This window comes from Apteryx rowi, unplaced genomic scaffold (genome assembly GCF_003343035.1).
Source record: "Apteryx rowi isolate R43461 unplaced genomic scaffold, aptRow1 scaffold_9, whole genome shotgun sequence".
Lineage (NCBI taxonomy): Eukaryota > Metazoa > Chordata > Aves > Apterygiformes > Apterygidae > Apteryx > Apteryx rowi.
The window spans coordinates 400,678-425,408 of NW_020451204.1; the positions used below are offsets into that span (position 1 = coordinate 400,678).

Below are 24,731 nucleotides of genomic sequence, written 5' to 3' on the forward strand. Positions count from 1 at the left end.
AGGAAAATAAAATCGGTGCCGATGGATTCGTGGACTAGAGCCAACGGGCCAATCCTCGTGGATCTGAAGCTCTCAGCAAGGCTAATCCATCCGGTCAGAGACCCCTCTTAGGAGATGGAGAGTGGTTGCGAGGTGTTTAACCATACTTCAAGCGAGAGAAAAAAAAGCAAACTTGAAGCCGTTAAAGGGCAGCAGTTTCAAAACTATGACAACGTAAGAGTTTGACTTCACATGTGCTCCAGCTAAATCAAAGCACTGCTTCGAGAGCATCGTTTTTTGTTTTTTTTTTCCTCCGAAAAAGGGAACAGCTCATAATCCAGACCAAGAAAGTGAATAACATCCAGATGAAGGCTTTCAAGAGTCCCAAAAGCAAACAAGACCAGTGGTTGTCAGTCCCTACAGTTCAGAGGGCCGGCAGGAGTCCACATATAAAAACGGACTTAAAATCCAAGTCAAAATTTTTAAGCTTCAATGCTCTGAATAGCTCCATGCATTTGTGGTGGTGTTCTGTTTTGTTTTGTTTTTTTTAAACGTGACTCCACACAAAATATGATCAGCAAGGTTGACCTGAAGGAGCACCTTTTATTTCACTGTCTGATCTACACGGTTAGTATATCATCGCCCAGATTTTTTTTACTTTGAGAAAAACGCTGTTCCACGTTAGCATCCAAGGTGGCGTCTTTGGAAACACTGATAAGAAAGCAAACATCTCTGCTAACTCCCTACCTATCAGAGCAGCTCTTTTAGCTGACAGTTCAGTAGCACACAAGTTGACTTGGCCAAATGGAATTTGAATGCATGCATTCGGGCTGCATATTGCTACCAAAATGGAATGTGGGAATATGCTATGCACCTCGGGTTTGAGAAATGACCAAGAAAAATCAAGATCTAAAGGGTGATATATATATATCAATGCTATTATTCATAAAAACCTTGTTTAGTAATAAAAAAAATTGCTTTGTTTAAATATGAATATTATAGTCTGCTTCTCATGGTTAGGAAATTAGAGTCTCTCTGAAAAGCAGGTTGCCTCTTCTACTACAATTCCATATCCTGAGCCTCATCTTCCGAGAAGTCGGACATGGAGCTCTCAGATGAGCTGTCCCCGGTGCCTTCTTCCTGTTCTTTTAGTGCTTCTTCTGTTGCATATTTCTGAATGTATTCTGTAGGGGAGAGAAAAGGAAAACATATAAGCAGCGTATATTCATCAGCTAAATGATGGGTGGCTAAGAACCGCAACGACATCCGGTTGAGTAACATCGTGTTTGAGATGGCACGTAGCTTAGTTTATAGCAATTAACACAGGATTACCCCGTTTCCCCGACCAAGGGCAGCTCTGTCTGGTAACTTGTGAAAATACCTGATGAAGAACTCAGAGATGTGCAAGATCCTCAAAAACAAGCGCAGTCCCAAGGCTCCTGTGTCAACACCGCACACGCACAGAGCTGGAAACAACCAAAGTCCTCCCCAGTACGGTATAGCTCATTGGCACTAGTCATAATAAGGTTATATTCGCCGCCCAAATAGGAGCTACCGTGATGACCTACAGAACAAGCCTCAACGCTACCAAGAAGTGGCTATTCTAAATCCTGGCTTTAAGGAATGAAGATCTGGAAGTCTGAACTGGCAGAATAGCCATCACTGAACCCAAGCTGAAAGCCAGGCTAAGGAGGAAGAGAAGAAAAACTTGGGACAGAGTAGAAGACGACGTGTTCCCTTTGGCAGGAAAGGGCAAGCTCTCCGAGGGGCCTGCTTGCAGACCGGGGCACGCCAGGGCAGTGGCTTCCCACACCAAACCAACCCAGCTTTACACCCTTCCCCATCCCGGTCTGCAATGGGAGAGACTAGGTGCATAAGCACAGTGTAAGGAAGGATGGACAGAAAGCAGAGAAGAAAAGCCTGCAGGGATATCTTCCAAGCCTGCCCAGAAAGCCCAAGCCTTGCAACCTGCTTCGCATCAGACAGGAGCTGTAGGATCAGCCGAGAAGGAGCTGCAGGGAGCCCCTCCATGGGGAGCTCCCGGCCACCGGCTCCCATGCACCTACATCAACACGGGAGACGCAAACACCCCGGCCAGCAGCGGCTGCCAGAGCCCTGCAGGTCACCGAAGAAAACCGTGTCTCACAGCGGGGTCCAAACCGCACTGGCTCTAAGCACCCGGCTCAACACCTTGAACGTCAGCCAGAAGCAAACCGGAGGCTGCACGGCAAGCAAGAAAACTGGTTTACTGGGATTCCTGCAGGCAGGTGAAGTAACTTCTGCCAAAGGCAGCTTGTGTTTTTTTCCCCACACTAAACTTCCACGCAGAGGGCACAGCAAAAATGCAACACAGAAAGCAAAGCAAATCRGCCAGATCAAGTCTCACAACTGCTTTCATTCTTTCTCGGCTGAAGGAAGCGACTGTACGATCCCCTCCGAGATCCTACGAGGGGCTGGTGTCCCCAGCGTGCAGGTATCTCGAGTAGAGAAAGCCCATCCGTCACACACACGCAGGGGAATGGGGCAGGGGAGAAAACTAATGCAAAACTGGGCTAAAGAAGGAACCATCAGCCTCAGCTTGAGGTCCTTCTCTTACCTACCTCCYGTTCTCAGCCTCATGGCACGAACAYGTGATGCAACCTCAGTATCCCGACACCACATCCCCTACATTGCAGGTCACGTGCCCTGGCAAGGAGAGGGGAGTTGTGCTCCTGTTGTATCAGCACTGCCGGTAGGGAATCTCGGTCACTAACTCATCATCTTTCCAGATCTGAAGGTATCAAAACGCAACAAAGCCTCCTCCAAACAGCAGTATTAAGGARCTGAAGAAGGAGGGAAAGCCACTATCCCTTTGCACTCAAAGATGAGTCCCTGCACAGGACTGTGAACGTCACGTGTCAGTCCCAGCCTTGCAGGCTTCCCAGTTGCGTATTTTTTAATTCCTCCCAGGGAACAGAAGGGAACGAGGTCCACGAGTACCACCTCTCCTCCAAGAGCAGAGATCGCTGCTTTCTATTCCATACGGCATCAGCAGGTGGATGCACTGACAAAGCTGCGGGAGGACACATCTAATGCCAGATACGCAAGTGCTACAACACAGGTTTTTAAAGACTGTGCTTTTAAAAAGACTGGCTTTTCTTAAAACCATCCCTCTCCTCCCTTCTGCACTTCCACCCTTCAGCCTAGCGGAAGGGACAAGACTCTGCAAGAAGTCTGCRGCAGCAGCAGGTTTTCTCCACATTTCGGAGCTGACACAGGGACACGCAGAGCCCAAATGATTACTGCAGGGTGAGGAGCACAGTACAGGCAGCGACCTGAAGCCAAGGCTTCACGGAGGAGATCACAGGATGGGGTGGTCTTGGCAGAACTGCTCGGCACTGGACAAGCGCTACGCAAGAGCTGGCCGAAAGGTGCTTCTGAGCCCAGTGAGCTTGAGCATCTGGATCTAATGACACAAACAGTTTCAGTCTGTTTAATATACATTATTAACCTGCTTGCTCAGACTACRGAAGCAGCTGTTCAAATCTGGTTTACAAGAACTTGCAAGAACTGATAAAGTATTAAAGCCAGCTATGTAAACAGTAGGAAGCGCGAAGCATCCAAGGCCTCTCCACGCAATGCGAAGAGGCGCAGATTGCTGTCAGGCTTTTGGAGCGCACGTAACATCAACAGGAAAGCGCTCTTGTCCTTAATCTTGGCCACGGAGAACCTGTCTCCTCAGAAGAGGCCGTTTGCCTGTACTACCACAGTGCCGCGGAGATGCGCTCAGGCAGGGCCTACCTGCACGAGGGCAGAGAACAAGGGTTGCAGAGGCTGGGGCAGGAACCATCTGCCAAGAGAAAGACACTGAAAAAATGAGAAAAATTGGCACGAGAGTCCTAGCGGTTTCATGACGACAAGAATAACTGATGGAGGGACACAAGAAAAGCAGGGTGTCTTTAGAGACTTTTCCACGGGAAGGTGGGTGGGCAGTAGATGACAAGCAAAGAGAAAGATGGGCTGCAAATGGGATACCTCCTTGCAGTGGCTACTCCCTTCCTGTAGCTTTCCAGGAAGGGGTATCCCACCCACCCCCCCAAAAAAAGTGATATTTACCCAACTAAATTATTTCTTGCACAATACAGCAAAGGGAATCCGAGTTCCTCTTCTGCAAGACCTGGGATACCCCTGGATGACAGAGGTAACCCCTTATAAAATCTGTAAGCGTTATAAGTGTCATAAACGCATCCATTCTACCCCAAACCCACCGAAACAACGGCTGTCGCTGCCTCGGGAGTTCCTGTGCACAGGAGCCATGAGATATCAAACAGGACAGGACGGGAAGCCAGCAGCACGTCTTCACTGGCTACTTCGAGTGCTCTCTGGGGTGATTCAGACATGAAAGCCACCATTTCTGACTGCTGGGAAAGACCTGCTTGAGCCTAAATTATTTGGTGCCAGACAAAAGTGACCTGAAGCACTTCAAATTTCAAATGCCATCCTCTACCCAGGCAAGCTACCAAGCCCCTGGGCTGGGCCTTTCTGAAGGTTTAATTTGAGAAAGGTCAACCTTCCAAGGAGCTTTTGTGTTGAACGTTCTATCGAATTTGGGTCTTCAGGCTCTTAAGGGAAGAACACCCGAAATATCTAAATAATACTGACAAACCAGCTTCCACAGAAGCCCATTCACAGCAAGAAGGGAAAGCCTTGATGTACCCCTTCCTACCAGGGAAGGATTCATCTGCTTTTAAACCCTGGAGCAACATGAACAAGCTGTGATTATGCCCTGCAGCTGGTATACACCTGTGAGCCATACTGGCTTCTCCAAGGGCTCTACTGGAACTTCTCAGTTTTCATACTAGATCTACCAAAGAGATGGCAAAAGCACCATACGTGGAAGTTGAGCAGCAGTTCTCAACAGCTCGGTAAAAGCTAATGTGTTTTTCCATATTTGAGACCCATCCGCTGGCATTGTACCAGTGACAAGGCAGGCCACCTTGCCCAGGACAGTCAAGAAAGAGGATCTTAAAGGATCATTTGGCTCTGCGGCCATTAACTGCTTGATCTATCTGCTAAGTATCACATTTTCCAGCTGTGTATCAGTAATATCAATGGATATCTACAAGTTCCATGGTAAATCCTTACTTGTTTGGGCCTCGCACTAAGAATCGTGGTGACCACAAACCTTGTGCCACCTCTGTCCCAAGCCTAAGCCTGTTTCTTCACTAACGTTACGTCAAGCTACTGTTCTATGGGTTCATAACTAAAAAATGAGGAAGAAAAGAGGCAATAAATTATGTATTTGCAATACTGAATTTCCCAGAGCAAAGATGCTGTTACAATCCACTGCATCAATTTTAACATGTCCAAGGTTATTTTTAAAAAACACTACAATACGAGGGATGACTATGTTTAGCTCTATTTTATAGTTGTCATGCAAGCCTGGGAAGAGACAGCAGAGGAAGGCTCTTGGGCATATGGAACATGAAATATGTTGCAAGTACTTAAAAATCCTTCCAGATCATCTTCATCGCCTGTACCTGACTGTCAGGAGGAGAACAAGGATTATCCCCTCCTCTAGGCTCCCTCAGCAAACCCTCATACCTTCCTTGAAGTATCTGCTGTTGGCCAGCATCGGTCTATATTTTCCAGGGTGAATCTTTTCTTTCGTTTCATTAAGGTTTTGAGGACACCCAAAGTGTCCCTCATGCTGACCCTGGAGATTTTATCTGACAAACCATTTTTGCCTGGAAGCCTGTTCATATGAAAAAAGGGAAATGGACTTCAGGACACTGAACTGGCCAGATCTGCAGGGTGACTGCATGATCCTGTCATGCAGCTGTCACAGGAGTCAAGCAAAGTGGGCTGAATAACTCTGAGTATTTAAATACAGCTTTGCCTGGCCTCATTTGTAGTTCCTCCCTCAAAAAAAAAAAAAATTACAGCTGATTAAGAGTCATCTAGCATTAGAACAAAGTGACTCGAGGTTTAAACCATTCTGGAGTGACATGGCAGAACTGATGACAGGACTCCACCGCCAAGTCCCACGTCTTTTTGGAAAACCTGTGCTCTCCGAACACGAGCGAGATTTCACAACGCTCCGTTAGGAAAGCTGCTACCCCATTTTACACCGGGAGGAAGACTAGTGGATCGTGTTTGCTCATGGAGGCTCCCCTTGTGGAACAGGCCCTGCAAACCTTCCTGGCAGGGCTCCCACAGACAAACAAGTCRTACGGTTATTCAGTAACCGAAAAAAAAWAAATAAATAAATAAAAAAGATCAGGTGGTCATGGGCTCTATTAAAATCCAAGCTGCAGACCAAATCTGGGCCAAAGGCTGTAAGTTACCAGCCACCGGATTAAATGCCRATTGTGTTCACTGGATAAAGTGAGAGATAAAATCCATGGCTTTGCCACAGGTCTGTTGCCTCAGGAAACAACGCTCTAGTCCTGTTCGCATAAAGCTGATTCTAGGGAGGGCAGAGCACCAATTTCAAGGGTAATTCTTATTTTCTGTTTTGTCTCCTACTTTCCATGTGCAAAACAATTTAATTCTGGCTCTCAGTTACCAGTCCTAGGACAGTCCTTTCATCCCCAGTATTATCAGAAGCATCTGAAAGTCCTTACTGGGACCCTTCCCTGATCCCCAGGAGGTACTGACTCTAGCTATTCCTCTTGCTTAACTTATTCTTCAAACCCTTCCAAGAGCAGACACTCCAGCACCCTCGCAGGCTCCGCCAATGCCTACCTGTCCTCATCAGTCACCGTTAATGTTTAGCCTCAGTCCCCCTAGCTGAAGTTATAACTCTGTGACCAAATCCTGCTCACAGTGAACACCGAGGATAAATCGTTCCCTTCCTCTCCGAAGRCACCTTTGATATTTCAAAGCTCAAAGCCCTGCTCAGTTCTCTAGATTAAACTCCTCCATTTCTTTCAAATTTTTCTCTCTTAAGACGTGTCTTCAAGACTGTCCACCCTTGTTACACCCTTCCAGATGTTTTTAATTAGTCTACAGCTTTCTCAAAYGGCAGTTCCTGAACTGGGCACAGCCCTAGTAAGCCTTAGCTGGAGTATGAAGCAGCGAGAAAGGATTACTTGGTGCTCGCTGAAGATTCCTGCTCTGTCACAGGACAAGAGTGACTGCTGCAAACAGCACCACCGATTCCTTGATAGCTGCTCTCAGATCGCTTTCCACAGAACTGCGAACAAGCTGCTTTCCACCCAGTAGCTGTGCAACTGGATATTCCCATTTAAGTTTAGCATTTTTCTTTGTCCCTCCTTCAGCTGCACACCTTTTCTTCTCAGTCGTTTCTCCAGTCTGTCAGGATCACGTTGAACCCTAACCCAGTTTGCTTACAGCCCTCCCTGCTTAGCATCAGCTGATGATTTGGAAAGCCTGCCCCACGCGCTGCGTACAGCAGCTTCGGTCAGCAAGCAGTAACAGCACATCCACCCCTTAATTAAGGCTACTCCCATTTAAAATGAGCAGGGTCCCTCTAACAGGAAGGAAGAGTCACAGACACGCTAATCTGCGGCAAGGACAGTCCTCATTCACCCGAGTGGAATCACAGCAATGCCATTCATTCTGCAATACGCTGTTTATGCCCTTACCTTTAATTTTCTGTTTGTACTCTTCTGGTCGGTGGAGGTACATGGCTGCAGCGTCACCATTTAGAGGATCTATAGGGTTAGGATAGGCCAGCAGCTGGGGCAGGAACGATTCAAATATATTGGTGAGATCTGCAAGTAAAAGGCACAGTTGTTCACGTCCGCAGACCCAGAGTCAGTCCGGTTAATCTTCCGGCAAGCACTGGCACAGCAGCACAAAGCTTCAAGGGCAAATACACCGAAAAAATCCAGGCTCAAGTTAAAATAAGGAAACGGCATCAGAGGGAAGCACATATAGGGCTGATAAGAGCTTCCGCTGCGGCTCAAGAGAGACGCTGCAGCCCTTCAGCCAACAATCTCAGCCCTCTTCAAACTGCTCAACACCCCAGCACAGCTACAGATATCTGTTTTAAGCAAAGTGGAAGGAGGCAATAGGCTCGTTTCCCAGTGATGCTCATGTGCTTAGCCCGTCTTAAAAAGAAAACGCCGTGCTTCTCCCCCTCACTCCAGCCTTGCACCGAATTCTCCCACTTCTGCCTCCTCCTCCTATTACCACCTTTAGATACCTCTTATATTCCATGACTAAATCAACAAATCTCAAGCAAAATACAYCTTCCAGAGACCTTTGTGCGACTCTTTATAGAGAGAGCAACCAACAAGTCCCCCCTCCAGTTCAAAACAATTCACAGAACGTGAGCAGATCGCAGTAACACCTTGGTGCCCGTTGACATCTGTCACTAAATAATCCACAACAGGAAACCTACTTCTGGTGCGGATGAGCAATTGTGGATACACGAAACCCTCTTCCCACATCCCTTCGACAACAAGTGCCATACTTCAGTGGTGGGGGTGTTAAGAAACAGGCCTGCGTCATTGCTTCCCGGGTGCTTCAGAAGGACGGTGCGCACCCACGCGGAGCAGAGATTAAGCCCCCAGGGTAGGGTGAGGAGGGTTAGGTGCCGTGTCCCACTTCARCCACTGGAGAACTGCAGATACAGGCAGACCAGCATTTGTTGCAATTTTTTCCAGGTCTGTTTTGACTATTCTGTTCATCTTTTATCAGATGCCCCTTTCCTCCCCCTATCAAAGGGGGCCTCTCTTTCCTGATGGCAGGGAAATCCTGCCTGTGACAGAGCACCCTTGTCCCCTCTRGCACCGATCGAAGCAGAGCTGTCGGGAAGGAAGCCCAACACTCCCTACGCTTCACCATGTGAGCGAGGGGCAGTTAAGCCATTTCAAGCTGCCTCCTGCAGGAGGAAAGCTCGTGTGACTATTCCAGAGCATGTGTCAAACCACTCTGAAGTCTGCTGTTAAAGTCAACCAGATGTGACAGAGGTACAGCTTGGAGCTCTTAAGTCTCTAAAAGATTCATAAAAATGGGTGTGCAGATAGGGGAAGGGGATCTCCTAGCGCTTCCCCTCTGCAAACAGCTACCCAGAGACTCAAACCCGGGTTGCAACCATAGAAAGCCTGGCTCCAATGCCATCACTAACAAAGATACAGGCTCAGAAGAGCTGCGCAGTACATCCAGGCAGATCTGGCCACTGCCTGAACCTTATGTCCTCTCTAGATCTACCAGCATGCATGGTCTCAGAAGATGCTTACTGATGCTGCTCAAGAAGATCAAAGACGACTCTGGACATTGCCCGTTCTTCCCTCCTGCACCAACACATCCAGGACGTGTAGACGCTGGGGTATGATTGACACCCATTCAGCATAAACCTTGCCGAGCAGGAGGGAAGGCCATGGCTTTATCCATACTCAGGAGCACAGGATTCATTATAGCTCATTTTAAGCTAAGGATAACGATTGCCTGGTCTCTGCTATACAGGGACACCACTAAGAAATCAGGTGTTTTTACCCCCAAACCTCTTTCCATTATAGGAAGCTGTTGCCCCTTCCAATACTGGCAGAGGACAGGGACAAAACACTTTAGAGCACACACAGTATCTCRACCAAGTTTGCCATGGCTGGCATACTAAGCAGCCAGGTGCCACTAACCATGTCTGAGATGAAGCATAATAACAACTGGAAGAAGTTGGATCCTAATCCAAAAAGGGACTGCAAAAATAGCCTGACAATGCTCTGCAAGATTGCTTTCTGCCACAGTCTTGGAAGTGGTTTGTCCCTGGTAAACCAAGAACCACYCTAGCAATTGGGTTCAGTCACTATCAGCAGGAAGCTGACTTCAGTTTGCAGCCCAAGAGCAGGTCGCTTTGACTCTCCACAGGGAAGGCTTGGACCAAGTATCTCACTGGCCATCAGCAACAACTGAACTCCCACTTTGGCTGAGCAAGCAGAGCCCTGGGAGGCTACCATGGCTCACAGGACACGTCATATTTTTTGCTTTAGAAGACTTCAGTCATTTCCTCCTCTTTCAAATCCCTAAAGGCAGCATCAGTTTAACAGGAACTAGCTGGATGTGTGCTGGAAGCCTAACCACTGTGCTAAGACCACCCTGATACTTCCTTAGGRAGAGACAGGGAATCTAACTGCCAGGTCCTTATGGATTTATTGGTAGCTATTCTAGGCCTCTTCCACCTTACTTCCTCCTTGAATCATCACAGCAGAGCTGAGAGGCGCAGTGGAATATTATTTCTCCCTTTTGATTGCATGTTCAGGAAGAGGCCATCCCTTATTTCTGATAAGGGGGAAAAAATCCCTGGAAGCGAGGAGGAGATCTATGCATTCTGGTGTTTGATGACTTGACTGAAGGGGCAGGCTGAATGTGGTCATCCCAGCAGCCTCTCCGCGGCTTCAAAGCGTCCTACAGCAGAGCAAGGGAAGCCTGCAATAAGATTACTGTCAAATGATGCACTTCCTAATGCCAAGTTTCACTAGTTATTGTGGAAGGTGCTCTGTACAGAATATTTGCCTGGTATCTTCACTTTGCCTTACACCCCTCACTGATAATCAAAGGCAGGGGGGGAAGTGGAAGATTTTTTGCAAGCCCTCTGATCTCAATGCATCACAAGCATAGTAAATACCAAGTTGTTTTTTCTACTTTTATGAGCAACAGCAGTGACAAAAATACAGAAGTACTCATTAGGAAACCTCTTACAGAAAGCCTTCCTATGAAATTCTGTTTGGAAATAGTGCAGAAACCCCACTGTGACCGTCTGTGAGAGCATGCTGCAGAACAGGGAAGCTATCTGCGCATGGCTTCCAAAGCAGAACACAGATTGCTAGAACACAAAACCAGCATCGCAATCAGACTGGAGCAAAATTTTCATTTGTCCAGCCATACAGCCTTAAATGCCACCTGCAGATCATGGGTGAAACAGAAGCACACACTGCGCTGAGCTGGACTTTGCTGCAGCCTGAATCATGCAGGTTCATCCCCAGCAGAGGGCTTGGTTGGCTTAATGCTTTAATTCCTCAGCCTCACAGCTGATTGAGAATCAACGCAAGAGCATCCTGCTCCTCCGTTAGTGCGACACCTGGGTCACAGCTCAGCTCATCTCTCGCAGCAAACCAGGGGAAGTGTATGCCGTGCAACTCCAACACGAGGACGTTGGGCATTCTGATGAGGAGTCAAGTTCAACAAGTTGCTATAGCAATTTCCTGCTCAGGATTCACTAAGCCTAGTTTTTTCTTTAAAAAAAAAAAAAAACTGTGCGAGAAAGGTGAAATAGCTTGTCTCTCTAGCAACTGCTTCAGAGCTCCAGCTTACCTAGGTAAAAACACAGCTTTGCAGTGCACAATCCCCTGAACACCATCCCTCGAAGCATAATTAGAACATCTTGAGAAGTTCACATTTTTTCAAATGCAGCCCACCTAGATTAAACACTCAAACTCATTTCTTTTTAACAACTTCAGCCTTCCCTAAATGTTATTTTAATGGGTCTTTAACGATCAGCTAACCTTTTTACACTGCTAAAAAGGAGTTATAAACAGACATGACCTAACAGGAGACCCAAAATTCCCACATTAAGCAGTGCAGTTATTACATGCACTGTCCCCTCCAGTCTGCACTGAAATGATGCTGCCAAAACAAATGGTTTCTGGTGCCATTTTCTGTAAAATGGTGGATCACAGTCCTGCGCACAAAGAGTATCAGCTTGGATGCACATACAAACACGGGCGGCGTAGCTGGAAATAGGTTACTGGGGTTCTCCTGCCTCGCTTCAGACAACTCCTCGCTTTCGATGCTGAATCATTGCTGGATGCTGTTGTGCAGTTGCCACACACTGCCAAGCAATGGATAAGCGAYTCCTTTGGGAGGTTTATGGAATATTTTGGCATCCCTGGCATAAAAACACGTTATGAAAATATCTTCCCATAAAGGTCCTATTTTTCACAAGACATCAGTTCAGTAAACAGTCTAAAATTTAGGTAARAGAGCTGGCCTAAGATCACGTGTATCCAGCAAGCTGTGTTACGTTAGCACACCAAACAAGGGTGCTCATGTGATCACCTTTGGGGGAAATGCCAAACTCACCGTAGAGAGCTGTCCAAGTTTGATTGATTACATCTAGACATACAGTTCCTGACCTGAAACACATGGAAAGGACGGAATTAAACAAAGTCACACTCAGAAATACTCTGGAGGTTTAATACGATTTAACACCCCCTTCCCTTACCCTGCCTCCCCCTGGCCTCACTGTCCCAGATAAGTCACGATTTACTTTTACCTTACGGTTAACACAGGGGGCAACCTTTAACTAYGTGAACCTTCAAACTATGCACAACRAGAGTAAACTGGAGCCATTACTGAAYTGGCTGGTCCATTTGGGGCTCTACTGGAGAGAGTGAAAGATAAGYRGCTCCATTTAACTAAACCTTAACTGAAAGCGTTGTGGCAAAACCGATTTCSGGCGGGAAGGGTTTTTAGTACGTAAGCTACGTGAACTTTGGCTAACCGCTGCAGAGGGAGCTCCGGCTCAGCCGACGCCGTACCTTGTTTCGAGAAAGTCAGCGCGATGCCAGCGAGAAGGGGGACTAGCAACCCTGTGCTTTCTGCAAGCGAGGCACGTTACAGCACCAAGACCACATCTGAGAGATGTCTGCAACACGCATCTCTGCGGTCTTGCCTATAGCCTGATCCGGTCGTGAAAGTTAACTTGAGAACTATCAAACTCCCCGCTCTGGACTGTTAGATTAGATTAAAGCATTATTTAACTCATCAGCGTATTACCGTGAAGCCAGAATACAGTTACAATTAGACAAAACCCTTAGAAGAACCACACATGAGGGATTTACTTACGCTTCGTCGATGTTGGGATGGAAAATTTTATTCATGAATCCTGCAAAGAGACACACTGGTAAATAGCAGAAAACAGCCAAGGATTTTTACAAGAGAAGTCTGGAATTTACTGAACAAGGACTCATCAGATGAATTTCAAAGGAAACTCTGGCTTGGCTATATATAGCTACCTAACCTTTAAAATACTGAGGCAGCATTTTGACCCTAGGGTCCTCAGCCATCCCCTTGAACTTCATCAAAAACTCTGCTTGCAGTGCAGTTGTATCACAAGGTTTTGCTGTCCATTATTATCTTAAAATGTATTATCTTAAAACGAACCGCCCATTAGCCCCATTAAGCATCCGCATCTGATGAAGCGGTTTTTAAAAGCTGCAAGCAAATCTTGAGCAAACACGAAAACAAAACTTCCGAGCTCAGCATTTGCTTCAGGATTAAATTTTGTAAATGCCTCCTGACAAAGATTTTCTATAAACTTCAGGTCACAATGTTAATCTACCTCTGTAAGGCACGCGGAGGCAGGGAATGCTGCAGACCCATACAGCTAATATTGCAAGTTTTGCATCGACACAGCAGTAATTCCTCGGTTGGCACCTCAGGTCTTTCAGCAAAGAAAACAGCAGCGGTACAAGGTCAGGAACGAGAAGGCTTGTCGCGGCTTTGTGCGCACTTCAGACTCGTAGATTCGATAATGCTTTTTTTGTTCCGACTTGCAAACTAAATTGCTGAAAAACCCTGTGGTTTCGAGAGTTGCAACATCACAGTAAAAGATGCCTCACGCTTTAAAGAYGGCATCTGATAAGAGCAGCTAAAGGTAAGCCATGTTTTTTAGCTACCTTGCTTAACCTCGGAGTTAAAAATAGATGGCACCTCAGAAATGCCCCTCTTCTTCCACAAATAGAGCTCGTTATCCCTGGGATATTCGGGTTTTACARAATGCCACACTTGGCCCTGTAGCCTGCGTAGGCCCAGGGACAGCGCGTCCASCCTAAAAGCAGAGGGAAGCGTTTCAGACGGTGACTGGGAGCGGATGCAGAATCCTGCTTCCGCCCAGCTATTTTCTTTCATTTCAATAGCAGGAACCCAGATACCCTGGTGAGGGGCACGTCCCCAGCGTAGAACAAGGACAGCGAAGGGATGCAAAACTAGGCTTTCCAGTTGCTTCCCGTTCAATGGGATGGAGTATTCCTGTGTACTTCTGCTAGCTCGGCAGAATCATTTTAAAAGCTCTGCCCAGAAGGGCTGCTGCAACCTTCRTTTCTGCACCACTTTAAGCCGCTTCAAGATCTTAATTTTTTTTTTTTGTGCCTTTTTCTTTTCTCTCTTTCCCCAGAACTTAAGATAAAGCCTTTTTTCCTTTGCYGTACCACCAGCCTGTAGCCTGCAAAGCCCTACAAACACCACCCAGGAGGGAATCACGCCTTCTTGCAGCGAGCAGAAATCTGCTTTAGCTAAGAGTAACTACTCCTACTGACAAAGGTGTTTGCTTATAAAAACAAGGAAGGAATTTAGATCTGGGATACGGACTCACTTAATCCCTTTAAAAAGCTTCTTCCTGTACTTCAAAATGCACGGAAGTTTCGTGCCACCGTTTGCAGTTCGGCGAGCTCCGCGCCTTGAYGCCCTTCATCTCGCCGCTCCAAGCGGGATGCACCGTCTCTGCCCAAACAAGGGAGCGAGCTCGACTTGAGTGACAGAACGGCTCCCATCTGGGGTAGGAGCCGACATATGGATTTAGCTCCGTTTCTTTCCATGTATTATGACACAAACATAATTTCGTGTTTACTCCAACTACTCCAGTTTTGCACAAATACAACGTAAGACTGAAACGATGCCTGAAAGCAGAACGGTCTCTAAAGAAGAGCTGAGAGCTGCCGGAGGAATTCCACTTTAGAGAGCATCTTTCGGGAATGCCTTTCCACGACTTAGCTTGAAAAACTGAAGCAGGCTTAAAAAGGGAAGTAGCAGTTCTATCAAATATTTACACGACGGTAGCTCTCACAGGTTTAAATCGGGTCACGGATCCGTTACGCCAGGCACTGGAGAGACACAGCATGCAACAATCCCAGTTTTAAATCCTGCCTCTCTCACTTAGGAGGGGGGGAAAAAGCAAAGTTCCTGAAAAAGCAGGAGAGAAGAGAGGACAGAGGAAGACACGCAAGGTAACAAGAAGAGGACAGCAACGTGCAGAGCCGYCGAACTGAACACTGTCTGCAACAGCGACCAGCTCTTTTAATCCAGCTAGATGCAGGCAGCCCTCGGACTTGCCTGGTTTTGGCTCTCCGCTCATCTCACCGGTTTCCTACTCACTTGTAGCACAGCCACCGAGAGCCGGTTGGGCACGGCCCTCTGGCCGAGAAGCGTGCAAGCACCTGTAGGTGCAACCGTGCTCTTCATTCACCCACCGAAGTGCTTAAACTAGACCCAGCGCATTCAAGTATCTAGATCCAGAGGGCCTGGAGAGATGAGGTTAGGCTCTCCGCTCCAATTCTTCTGTCATCTTTGCATTCATCCAGTCAAAAGACRATCCCTCTTTACAGCGTCTTTGGTCTTAAGCTTCCCAAATTAAATAGTTCTTCAAGAGATCACACACATTCTCTCCCTACACTCCTTGTTTCCTAAGTTGTTACCAMATCTTGTCCCAGCTCTCCAAGACGCCCCAGTCTCGCTCATTCTCCTGTGGACACAAATTGCCCAGGCCTAGTGCAGTTCCGTTCGCCTTCTCCTGGCTCAAACTTAAATCATTATCTCCTTCCTCATTCAAGTCACCTGCAGTGATAAAGCACTATAACATTGCTCCAGTAATACTGAYTTGCTTTCTTTGGTTTTGGTTTGTTTTTTGTTTTTTTAACTCCAAGACAAAATACAAATACAGAGCAAGCATAATTGGAATTTCATTTTTATATAGGCATTTTAAAGAGAAAGCCAGGAGTAAAAAAAAATCCAAGCGGGCATAAAAATCGTGACAGGTTTTCATTGCCATAGTCTTGAATACAGCATAGCCCTGATCAAAATACGACGCTGAGCTTCAGATAAACCAGTAAGCAACAAGGACTGCATTAACAGTGCAGATGCTGACCTTCAAAAATGGTGATATTTCTACAATAGCCCCGAAGCAACCACTCTTTGGCTTGACAATTYCTTGGAGAGAAGCATATTCTTGCATAAAAGGTCAACTAACTTAACTAGCTCAAAGGATGCCAGTTTTCCCTTGGTACTGCAAACATCCATAAAATTCCAACAATTTCACTATTCCAGTTGGGATAYGCCATATCCCAATATTTCAGCATGAAATAGTTTGTCCTTTGCTGAAGACGTAAGCACACTCTTGCAACAACTCTAGCATATAAGAAGCTAATACTGATGTTCATCTCGGGGCACACTCTGAAGTTCTCCCACCCAGCTCATCCACCAGCCACGGATGGATACGAATGCTCAGGGTACCGACTTGTAGTTCGGTCCGAGAGGTCACTTTGGAAATCGGGCCCAGTGGCTGACTGATGGCTGAACACTGCTCTGCAGAGGTGCAAAACCACAGCAGCAAAACTCTGAGGAATTTCAGACTTAAGTTGATGTCAAAAGCTCTCTTGACCAATTCCAGACAAAAGCTCCCAAGATAAGGCTGAAAGCACTGCCAGATTAGCGCAAGCTGCTTTGCCAGAAGTACTCCTCCATGAGGTAGAGCTTGGACACTTCAATAACCCTGGCAAGAGGAGGACTCCCAAGGCACCTTGCTTTGTCCTACGGAACCATTAGGCAGAAAGCTCTTGAACGAGGTAGTTTGCTCCTGCATCGCTAAGCCTATAGGGCTGGRCTGTAATTTAGAGAGGGTCCTGCCTTGGTACAGCCCTCGGCTGCTATCCAGGCAGAACGGCTGCCTCTGGTTCTACCAGCGGGCTTGGGGGCTAACAGCGATCAGCAGCCCGGGCTGGAGACGACCTCTTTCCACAGCTCCAATTGCACAACGCTGGCCTCCAGCAGCGGGACTGTTCCCGCACCCATCGGTACCTCTCCTCCGCCTCAGACGCTGGCTGCGATCCAACAGGCAGCGCTTCAAGGGTAGCCCACTGCTTATCTGGGCTCAAAGTACAGCCAGCTTAGCTAGCAGGTTACATGAGAGGTCCCAGAAAAGTTACCCTTTTCTGCCCCGCAGTCTTGGAAAAGCGGTGCTAGCGCCCTGGTGAAGCACACGGGAAGGTGGCAAAGCAGCGGGCAAGCAAACGCAGCGTGCTCCAGGCTCTGTGTCTTCTTGCTCCGCAGGGAGTCGGCTGTGCGGCCTGACCTACACCAGCGATGGCCTTCAGGGGGACTTCCCGCAGCCTCAACGGGACATGCGAGAGCGGAGCTAGTTTATATCCGGGACTTACCTATCCCAAACTCATCCCTGCTTGCCCACAGGTCGTCTCTCTTTGCTCATAAAACAAAGCCGGCTGGACACTTCTCTGCCTAAACAACTGYGACAGCAGATTCATATCTACGTACCACCGCGGTGCCAAACAAACAGCCGACAGGACAAGCATACGGTGACCGCTCCCGACTGTTGGGTGCAGCAGGACTGACGAGTCTGAAAGTTTTATTTTTAACGAGAGATTAAAGCCAAGCCAGGAAACCGTTCAGACTGCCTGGCTGGTGAGATGGGAAGGTGGTTACAGTCTCTCTGAAGCAGGATGTAGCGAGTTTAAATACCGCACCAAATCAACGGGGCTTGGGTGAACACCCAAGATTCAGGGCAGAACTATGCGCGCAGAGCTCAGCACGCCAAAGAGCTCGTGTACGGCATAGCGAGGGCAAGAGCAGTGTTTTTCCTCTGCTTTTTTTTTTTTTTAAACCACTGAACAACCTATCTCATGGAAAAGATCTCCCAAGCACCCATGCAGTGTTGCCAAACAGCCAAACAACATTAGTCTAAACTTAATGGTTATTACTTCTCCCCTCCCCGAGCACCCAAAAGCCTGCAAGGAAACAGGCAGTTTGTTTGTGTGAGGTTTTTTTGCTTTGTTTTGTTTTTTCAAGTCACATCGCACTCATTTCAGGGACTACCTTCTTGTGTAGCTGATGACCAGCGACCCATGCACCACAGGCTGAGAAACCGGTGTAGGAGATGGCGGAGAGGGCACGAGAGCAAGAACTCAGTCCTAGTCCGCCCTGCGGACACATTCGCCTCCGCAAACTGGGACGACTGGTAGTTTGCGGCTGCTCCTCGTTCGAAGGGCACAAAATCCGCCCACCCCACACAGGGTCCACACCTTGCCCAGTGCTCTCGGGCCTGTAATCGCGCATTGGCAGAGTGAAAGATTCTTTTAGGAAATTTGGAGGCTAGGAGTTTATTCGGAGCATTAGCTACCGAGTCAAATATAACACTATGCACTCACCACGGAGGCATTCACCGCGCAGTGGTGTTTCGAGGTGCTGCGCAACATCAGCTTGCTAGCAGCAGAAGCAGAGCAGTTTAGATTGCAATACTCGACTTCTCGTAGCCTTTTAAAACCATGCCATGCATAATTTTGCAGCAGCTGCACGAGAAGGAAGATCAGGATAGAAAAGCCTGGCTGTAGTGGAAGCAAAAYAGTGGTAGAGCTACAAGCCCTGGATCCCCTGCTCAGAGTGAATCACCGAGCGCAATTACCCAGTATCAGTTCATCTCATCGCTTAGGTACGCCATCACCTGATGCCCGGGCTTCAGAGACTGGCACAGAAGGCAGTGAATCTGTGCCAAGTCAGGCTGAAAACACCTACCCCATTCTGTCAGTCTGCTCCCATTGTAGCAGGGAATCTGCAGAGGGTGCACAGTGTGCGTCAGACCGGAGCGCAGAAGGGGATACAAATTACCTTCAGGTGGCTCATCTTTCCCCTTCTACAAAGCGAAGCTTATTTGAAAGAACAAGCATTTTCACATCACTTATAGGTCAGAATAAGGATCAACACGTACAGGGAAGAGCAAGCCCGGAACGGTCACAGGCGATAAGTGACTCATGAAATTCTAAGTAGCAAAACGTAAGGCAATCTAGTGAGGAGCTGAAAGTAAAAATAGCAGCTGCAGTTAAAAAGAAAAATTAAGCACAGGCCAGGAGAGATCTGGCAAATCCTGGAGAGAGCTAAGCACTGTTTCATTCCAGTACTGGCTGCTATGATCCCTTATTATATACATACACATATATACRYACCCTTCCATATGTTTTGTGTAAATACCAGGCATTTTGTTTTGCAAAACACTTAGAAGAAAGGTACAATAAAAATGCAAGATACGCGCAGATAAGTGGGACAGAGATGGAAGGAAAGTGAGAATTGCGTATAAATATACAGAAGTTATTTGAGAAAGAGAGGCCTCTGAGCATATTGTATGCAAACCTCCCAGCTTTGACATCTGACTGTTAAGAAACCAAAGTGACTCAGTGCTGGCCTAATATTTCTGCAGATTTTAGCAGTAAAARTCAACTGCCACAGAGCTCCCAGGCTCCCATGTCTTTCAGAAGCTACTGACATTGCTCCTGTCATCTAAGGAGGGCAGGACATGCCCGGTCTGGACTTCTTTCTGTGTTTGTGGTATATCAAAGGCCGTTAATCTCTGGTTCTTGGCAGGCATATGGACAGAGTGAAAACACACAAAATTTACAAAGCATTCTCGTGACTTGGGAGCTCAAATCAGTACTTAAAGTACTCCACAATTCCTCTTTGAAAAAGCAGGAACAGAGTAGGCAGAAAGTTCCCCTGAAGATATCAAATCCCAACGGGAAGGGACAAGAAGTGAAGCAGTGCCAGCAGGGTAACTGAAATCATAAACAGCTCCAAACACATCCTCTAGGAGAAAGCAGAATGGAACCAAACATCTACCAAGGGAGTGCTCAGGGTCATCGTAAGCATGCAGGGATATTTACATTAATTGACAAAAGCAYTAAGAGCAGCAGCATTTAGTAGTTTCAAAAAAAGCAACTGGCTATTTTTCAGGGTTTAGTTTTGTTCGTTAGAACGAGCCGCTCAAATTCAGGAGGTTTGTTTTAACCCTGAAGATTTGGATGCTCAGAGATGAGTAAAGCTAGTTGCTCTCAATAGGAGCACACAAGCCCTAGGGGCACAGAGCCAACACGGGCACCACACGTGGCTCCATCCAAGCTTTGCATCCTTCTAAGACGCAGAATTCCCTTTTCACCGCAGCTTAGATCTCTCTTGCTAGGAAAAGTCATCCTGCACCAAGATAATCTGGAACGTGGCAGATTACACAGCAAGACCAAGCAAGGAACAGGCAGCCTCAGAAATAACGGAAAGAGCACTGTAATCCRAGATGACACACTGGAAGGTCTCACAGCAGTGCACTTGCACTGCTCCCTTCACACAGATGCCACGATGCTTTAGGTCTATAAGCMGAGACATTACTTGCACTGTCAGGAGAGCACCGTCTCCAGGGTGGCATTATTTAATAGACTGCAGCAGTATTTACCAACCTGAGAAGGAGGGGAAATAAATACCATACGTACTTTGAGGGTGGGCGGGGAGCAGCAATGGGAGATGAGAGCAAAGATTCAGCAGGAGAAGAGTCACCACGCTGAACCAGGACTTCTGCTAGACGCACACCAGCGTCTTCAAAGACGAACAGAAACAGCACCCTGCCAGAACTCAAGAAAAGGTCTGCGCCACCGCAAACCTGGAACCCACCTTAAAGACCTTCTTTGTTCAGGTTTGTCAGTCGCACACTTTAGAAGAGAAGACRAAGTTGAGCCAGGCTAAGTTTTCATGTACATTATACTCAGCACCACGCTGGGATAAAAGCAATTTGGACAGATTAGAAAGGCGGCTATTAGCGCTCATTTTTCAGAGGCAGCTTTCTAGAACGCACGGATATGCTTCAAGCCATCATGTTATTTGCTGCAAAAAAACCCACATACCATGTTCAAGACTGCATTAAGATCTTCTAAGATGGAAAGAAATTTTAGCCTACAGTGCTAGAGGAACAAGGAAAGCTGCAAGAACAGCATTTTTGCTTTAAGCTTCATCATAAAAGTGTAATTTATTTTAAAGAAAAGGAAACTGCTGGATTCCACACTTTAYACAACCCAGCGACTTACACAGACAATTTAAACTTTGCATGTCGTCGCTGCAGAGGGATCTACGCAGTGCCGAGAACGGAAGGGCAGCAAACGAGCTACGCGTGCGCTCTAGATGACCGCCCTGCCGATTTATGGGCTCCACGACTCCAAAATTCTTCGCTTCCACCTTGTTTCAGGTCAGTAACCGACACATCAGACTCATCCCCTCTAAATCCTATCCCTGCCTTATCCAGAGCTTGGCTGACGGAGGATGAYGGGGTTAGGACGCTCGTGCTCGCTGCAGCAGGCCCCGGCAGGCCCGGGAGATGCGGGATGGTCGTCTCATTGACGGGCGTGCGTCACACCTGGTAACGTTCCTGGTTTAGGAGGGCCACGGCCTCGCTCCGGAGCTATCCGCAGCGCCAGGACCAGCGGTATCAGGCACCGCACAGCGAGCGCACCTCTGAACGCCGGCACGGAGATCAGACTGCCCCAGAGGAAGGGGCCGAGACGTCACTCGGCCCTGGCCGCGCAGATAAGCCGGGCTGGGGCAGCAGAAATGGGAACCAGGCAAAGAAAAACAAACCTCTTCCTGCAGCTGCTGCAGAGCCTCGCCGGGTCCTAGCGCTCCCCTCGGCGCTCGCGCTCCCCACCTACTTCCCCCCACGGCGGAGAGCTGAGCCTTGCTCCGCTAAGCCGGCTCTCAGTCTAGCATCCATGATTTAGCGGGTGCGAAACCGAAGCGGCACCCTGCTCTGCCTGGGAGGCAACTTGCACTCCCAGCAGCCCTCTCCTCAAGCGAGATGTCAAGGCAGGTCCTAGCGCAAGAGCCAGCCTTCGGGGGAGCTCGGGGACAGAAGAGGTGGTCCTCAGCACAGACATCGGCTCGTCAGGCAAGAGAAGATGCTCGGCCTTACGAGGCCAGAGTAAGACAGCTGCGATACAAGGRATATAAGCAAACCGAACGGATGGCAAGGTGCCGTCCTAAAAGGCAGGCAGCAAAAGCAACGTTAGCAGGGGGCAAAGCAACTCAGCGATGTGAGCAAAGAACAACTGTCGTCTCCCCCTTCCGCTCCCCGACACGTACACCACATTCCCGAGGAAAACGGGACATCCTTCAGGTGTCACTTCTGGAAACACGGCCAGGCCAACCCTGATTCCCGGCTGCCTTTTACTTCTGYGCATCACAAGCAGCGCTATGAAGCCTCCAAGTCAAGTCAACGYAAGGTTGAAGCTGCTGCCTTCAATGTGGCTAACAGCAGCCTAAATCAGCAGCACTGCTAAGGCACAGTGAAGAGCCTGGCCTAAGCTCAGCTGTGCTGGCTTCACTGGGCTACTGGGAAGAAAGYTTGTTTTTGCTTTAAGTCAACAGCCAAGACTTCAAATACACACAGGAAGAACATCAACAGAGAGAAAAATAAGCTTGCGTAGACCGGTGTTTTGAAGCTTAAACGCCAAAGTAATGAACAACAAGGCAATGGGGCTTTGTTTTCTGAGGCTTGCTTGTGGCCAGGCCACATTTAAGACTGCTGGCATGACAGTGCCCTGATCTGCAGCAGTCTATGGCACTTGGGAAGAGGGGAGGGGAAAGCGACTGGCACCCAACAACGCCCTGTGCGCCCTGCGAACAGTCTTTAACCCAAGAGGTGCACAGCAAATTTCAAAGCGGAAGGAGAGAAGGGTTAGCGTAGCTGCAGCAGTCCTGCATTGGCAGTCAGCTACATGCACGTTTCTGTGGTTCAGTTAAGGTTTCAACGGCAAGAGAAAGGTACTGGACTGTGTAAAAGCAGCGCTGCTCTTTCCCAAAAAGGCACAGTTCACATCAGGGACCAGATAGATTATTTCTCCCACAAGAGAAATATTTTAAGTAGAAGGCACTCTGAAGAGTCTATTTTAAGCAAGCAGCCAATACTTATCAACTCTGAATCGGGATGTTGACATTGGAAGGGACCCATCAGTCCAACYCATACTGTCAAGTTTCCACATCAATTCTCCTCAAGCTGTTTTCTCCATTCTTCAGAGTCCTCTGGTGGCTTGAGCCACAAGCACGCCCTTCTGACTGAGAAGTGCCATGTCACTGCCTTACCAGCATTTATTTCATAAGCCAGAAGAGAGATGTTGAAACTTCATGCATCTACTCCAGTTTTTTCAAACAACACTATTTCATTTATCGCCCAAGTGACTGGGAAAGTTTGGTACCAGAATATATCCAGGTTAGATCACTGTTACTCAAGGACAGAGATAGGATGGATATAGTCTAAAGAACATTTACTTATCAAACTTCCTATTTGCTCTAGAAGGTTAAACAAGTCTGACGAGTCTAGCCAGCTGTAACTATTCTGGTTTTATGTCCCTGCTGCTGTGTTCTTCCACATATGCATCACCTAGTCCAAGATGACAGAGGCTTCAGCTCCTGTCTTCACTTCCATTCACTCAGATGGACAAAAGGTCCCAGAAACCAYGTTCGCCCCAAGATCTTTCATGAACATGCACCGTGGTCTTTGCTGCAAATAAGTCATCTTATCTAAGTAGGCTCCACCATTCATTATGGTGGCTCGCACCTCACACATGAATGAATACATCATTAAAAAAAGCACATGGTAGAGACTCACTTCATCAGCACAGAAACGCATGACCAAATAGATTTCCGGCTCCTAGCCCTTTAACCGTAAGGTCAAACTTCCTCTACACTTTGCATTACAGTAGTTGATCTGGAGTCTGCGGTAAAGGCATTCTGCAGACGTAAAGAGCTGACTGCATTGAATGTTCATGCAACTTCATTTGCAACAATGCCGCAAGCTGTAACATCTCTCCTGCACAAGCAACAAGACGATTTTGACTGAAAGTGATTATTGGTTACCTATAGACGGGGATTTGAAAGGGTATTTATCAGGAAGGTCGACTCTAACTTTCCATACTCCACCTTCATACGGTGCTGCAATGAAAGAAATGCAGGTATTAGACATACTTCAGAACTCGGAAGAGAATAAATAGAAATACAGCATTAAACAAAACATCTTTGCAAGAATACTTAGTCCCATCAGGGGGTAAGATTTCACATCAAACCACCTACGGTAAAAGCCTTTTTCCTGTACTGCCTCACAAGAAATACTCAATTTTAACTGATATTGCAGAAGATCTCAGCACAAAAAGACACAAGAGCCTTATTCAAAACACAGACTTTAGAATAATCTACTTACCTTTGGAGATGTTACTAAACTAAGGCATGCTGGAAACCCGACTCATGATCTAGTCACCAAAAAAGCCGTGCCGATTACAAACTCAACAAAAAGTTTGGATGATGGCGATGCAGAACTGACAAGGCAGGTCTAGAAGGATCAACAAGAGTTGGGGCTGAAGGCGATAGCTGAGGGCTTAGCTGTCAATACAGTATTGGGCTCTGCTCGGCTCCAAGGGAGGTGGTTCATCTGCATTAGTGTTCACAGCTGCTGTTTCCCTCACCTTCAAGACGGCAGCCTTCAAATACTGCTACCCTTTGACTTCTTGCCCCCATTTAGATTTGCTTATCACTTCTTCTGCTCCAGAAACATGGCATTTCACTGTTCTCCACCATAAACTATTGATTTGCATTTACAGAAGGGCTGGGTCATATACTTACTTCCTTGTGGTCCATAAAACTTCACAACAAATTCATTGAGTCCTCCTAAGATTGTGACTTCATGTTTGCTCTCGATACTGATATATCAAGTAAAGGAAAACATTTAGTCTGAGAAACAAAACACATTTACTCAGATATGGGTAACTTGCTAGAAGCCTGTCAAACAAAACAGTTTAAAACCAGATTTCAAAATACCCTACAATGAAATTTAAGAGTCTTGACATATCTGAATGACCGAACCACCACAATCACATTAGCAAAAGCCAGTTCTACCACTGAAAACTCCCTCCCCCAACACATTGAGCAGGAAAGGAACCCACTTT

At 47.3% G+C, this 24,731-nt stretch overlaps 1 protein-coding gene across 3 annotated transcripts; it reads right to left on the minus strand.

The window, feature by feature from the left end:
• Nucleotides 1-520: 520 nt before the first annotated feature.
• UBE2H (ubiquitin conjugating enzyme E2 H) lies at nt 521-24,433 on the minus strand. Of its 3 annotated transcripts, XM_026091285.1 has the most exons (6): nt 20,829-21,228; nt 20,419-20,520; nt 12,772-12,811; nt 12,007-12,059; nt 7,569-7,697; nt 521-1,163 (listed from the first exon to the last, which is right to left on the minus strand). In XM_026091285.1, exons 3-6 carry the CDS (start codon nt 12,804-12,806, stop codon nt 1,039-1,041), a joined length of 342 nt encoding a protein of 113 aa, XP_025947070.1. In that variant the 5' UTR covers nt 12,807-12,811; nt 20,419-20,520; nt 20,829-21,228; the 3' UTR covers nt 521-1,038. The 3 variants fall into 3 exon arrangements, with proteins under 3 accessions (XP_025947070.1, XP_025947072.1, XP_025947071.1); XM_026091287.1 differs by lacking the exons at nt 20,419-20,520; nt 20,829-21,228 and adding an exon at nt 24,409-24,433; XM_026091286.1 differs by lacking the exon at nt 20,419-20,520.
• Between the last annotated feature and the right edge of the window lie 298 nt (nt 24,434-24,731).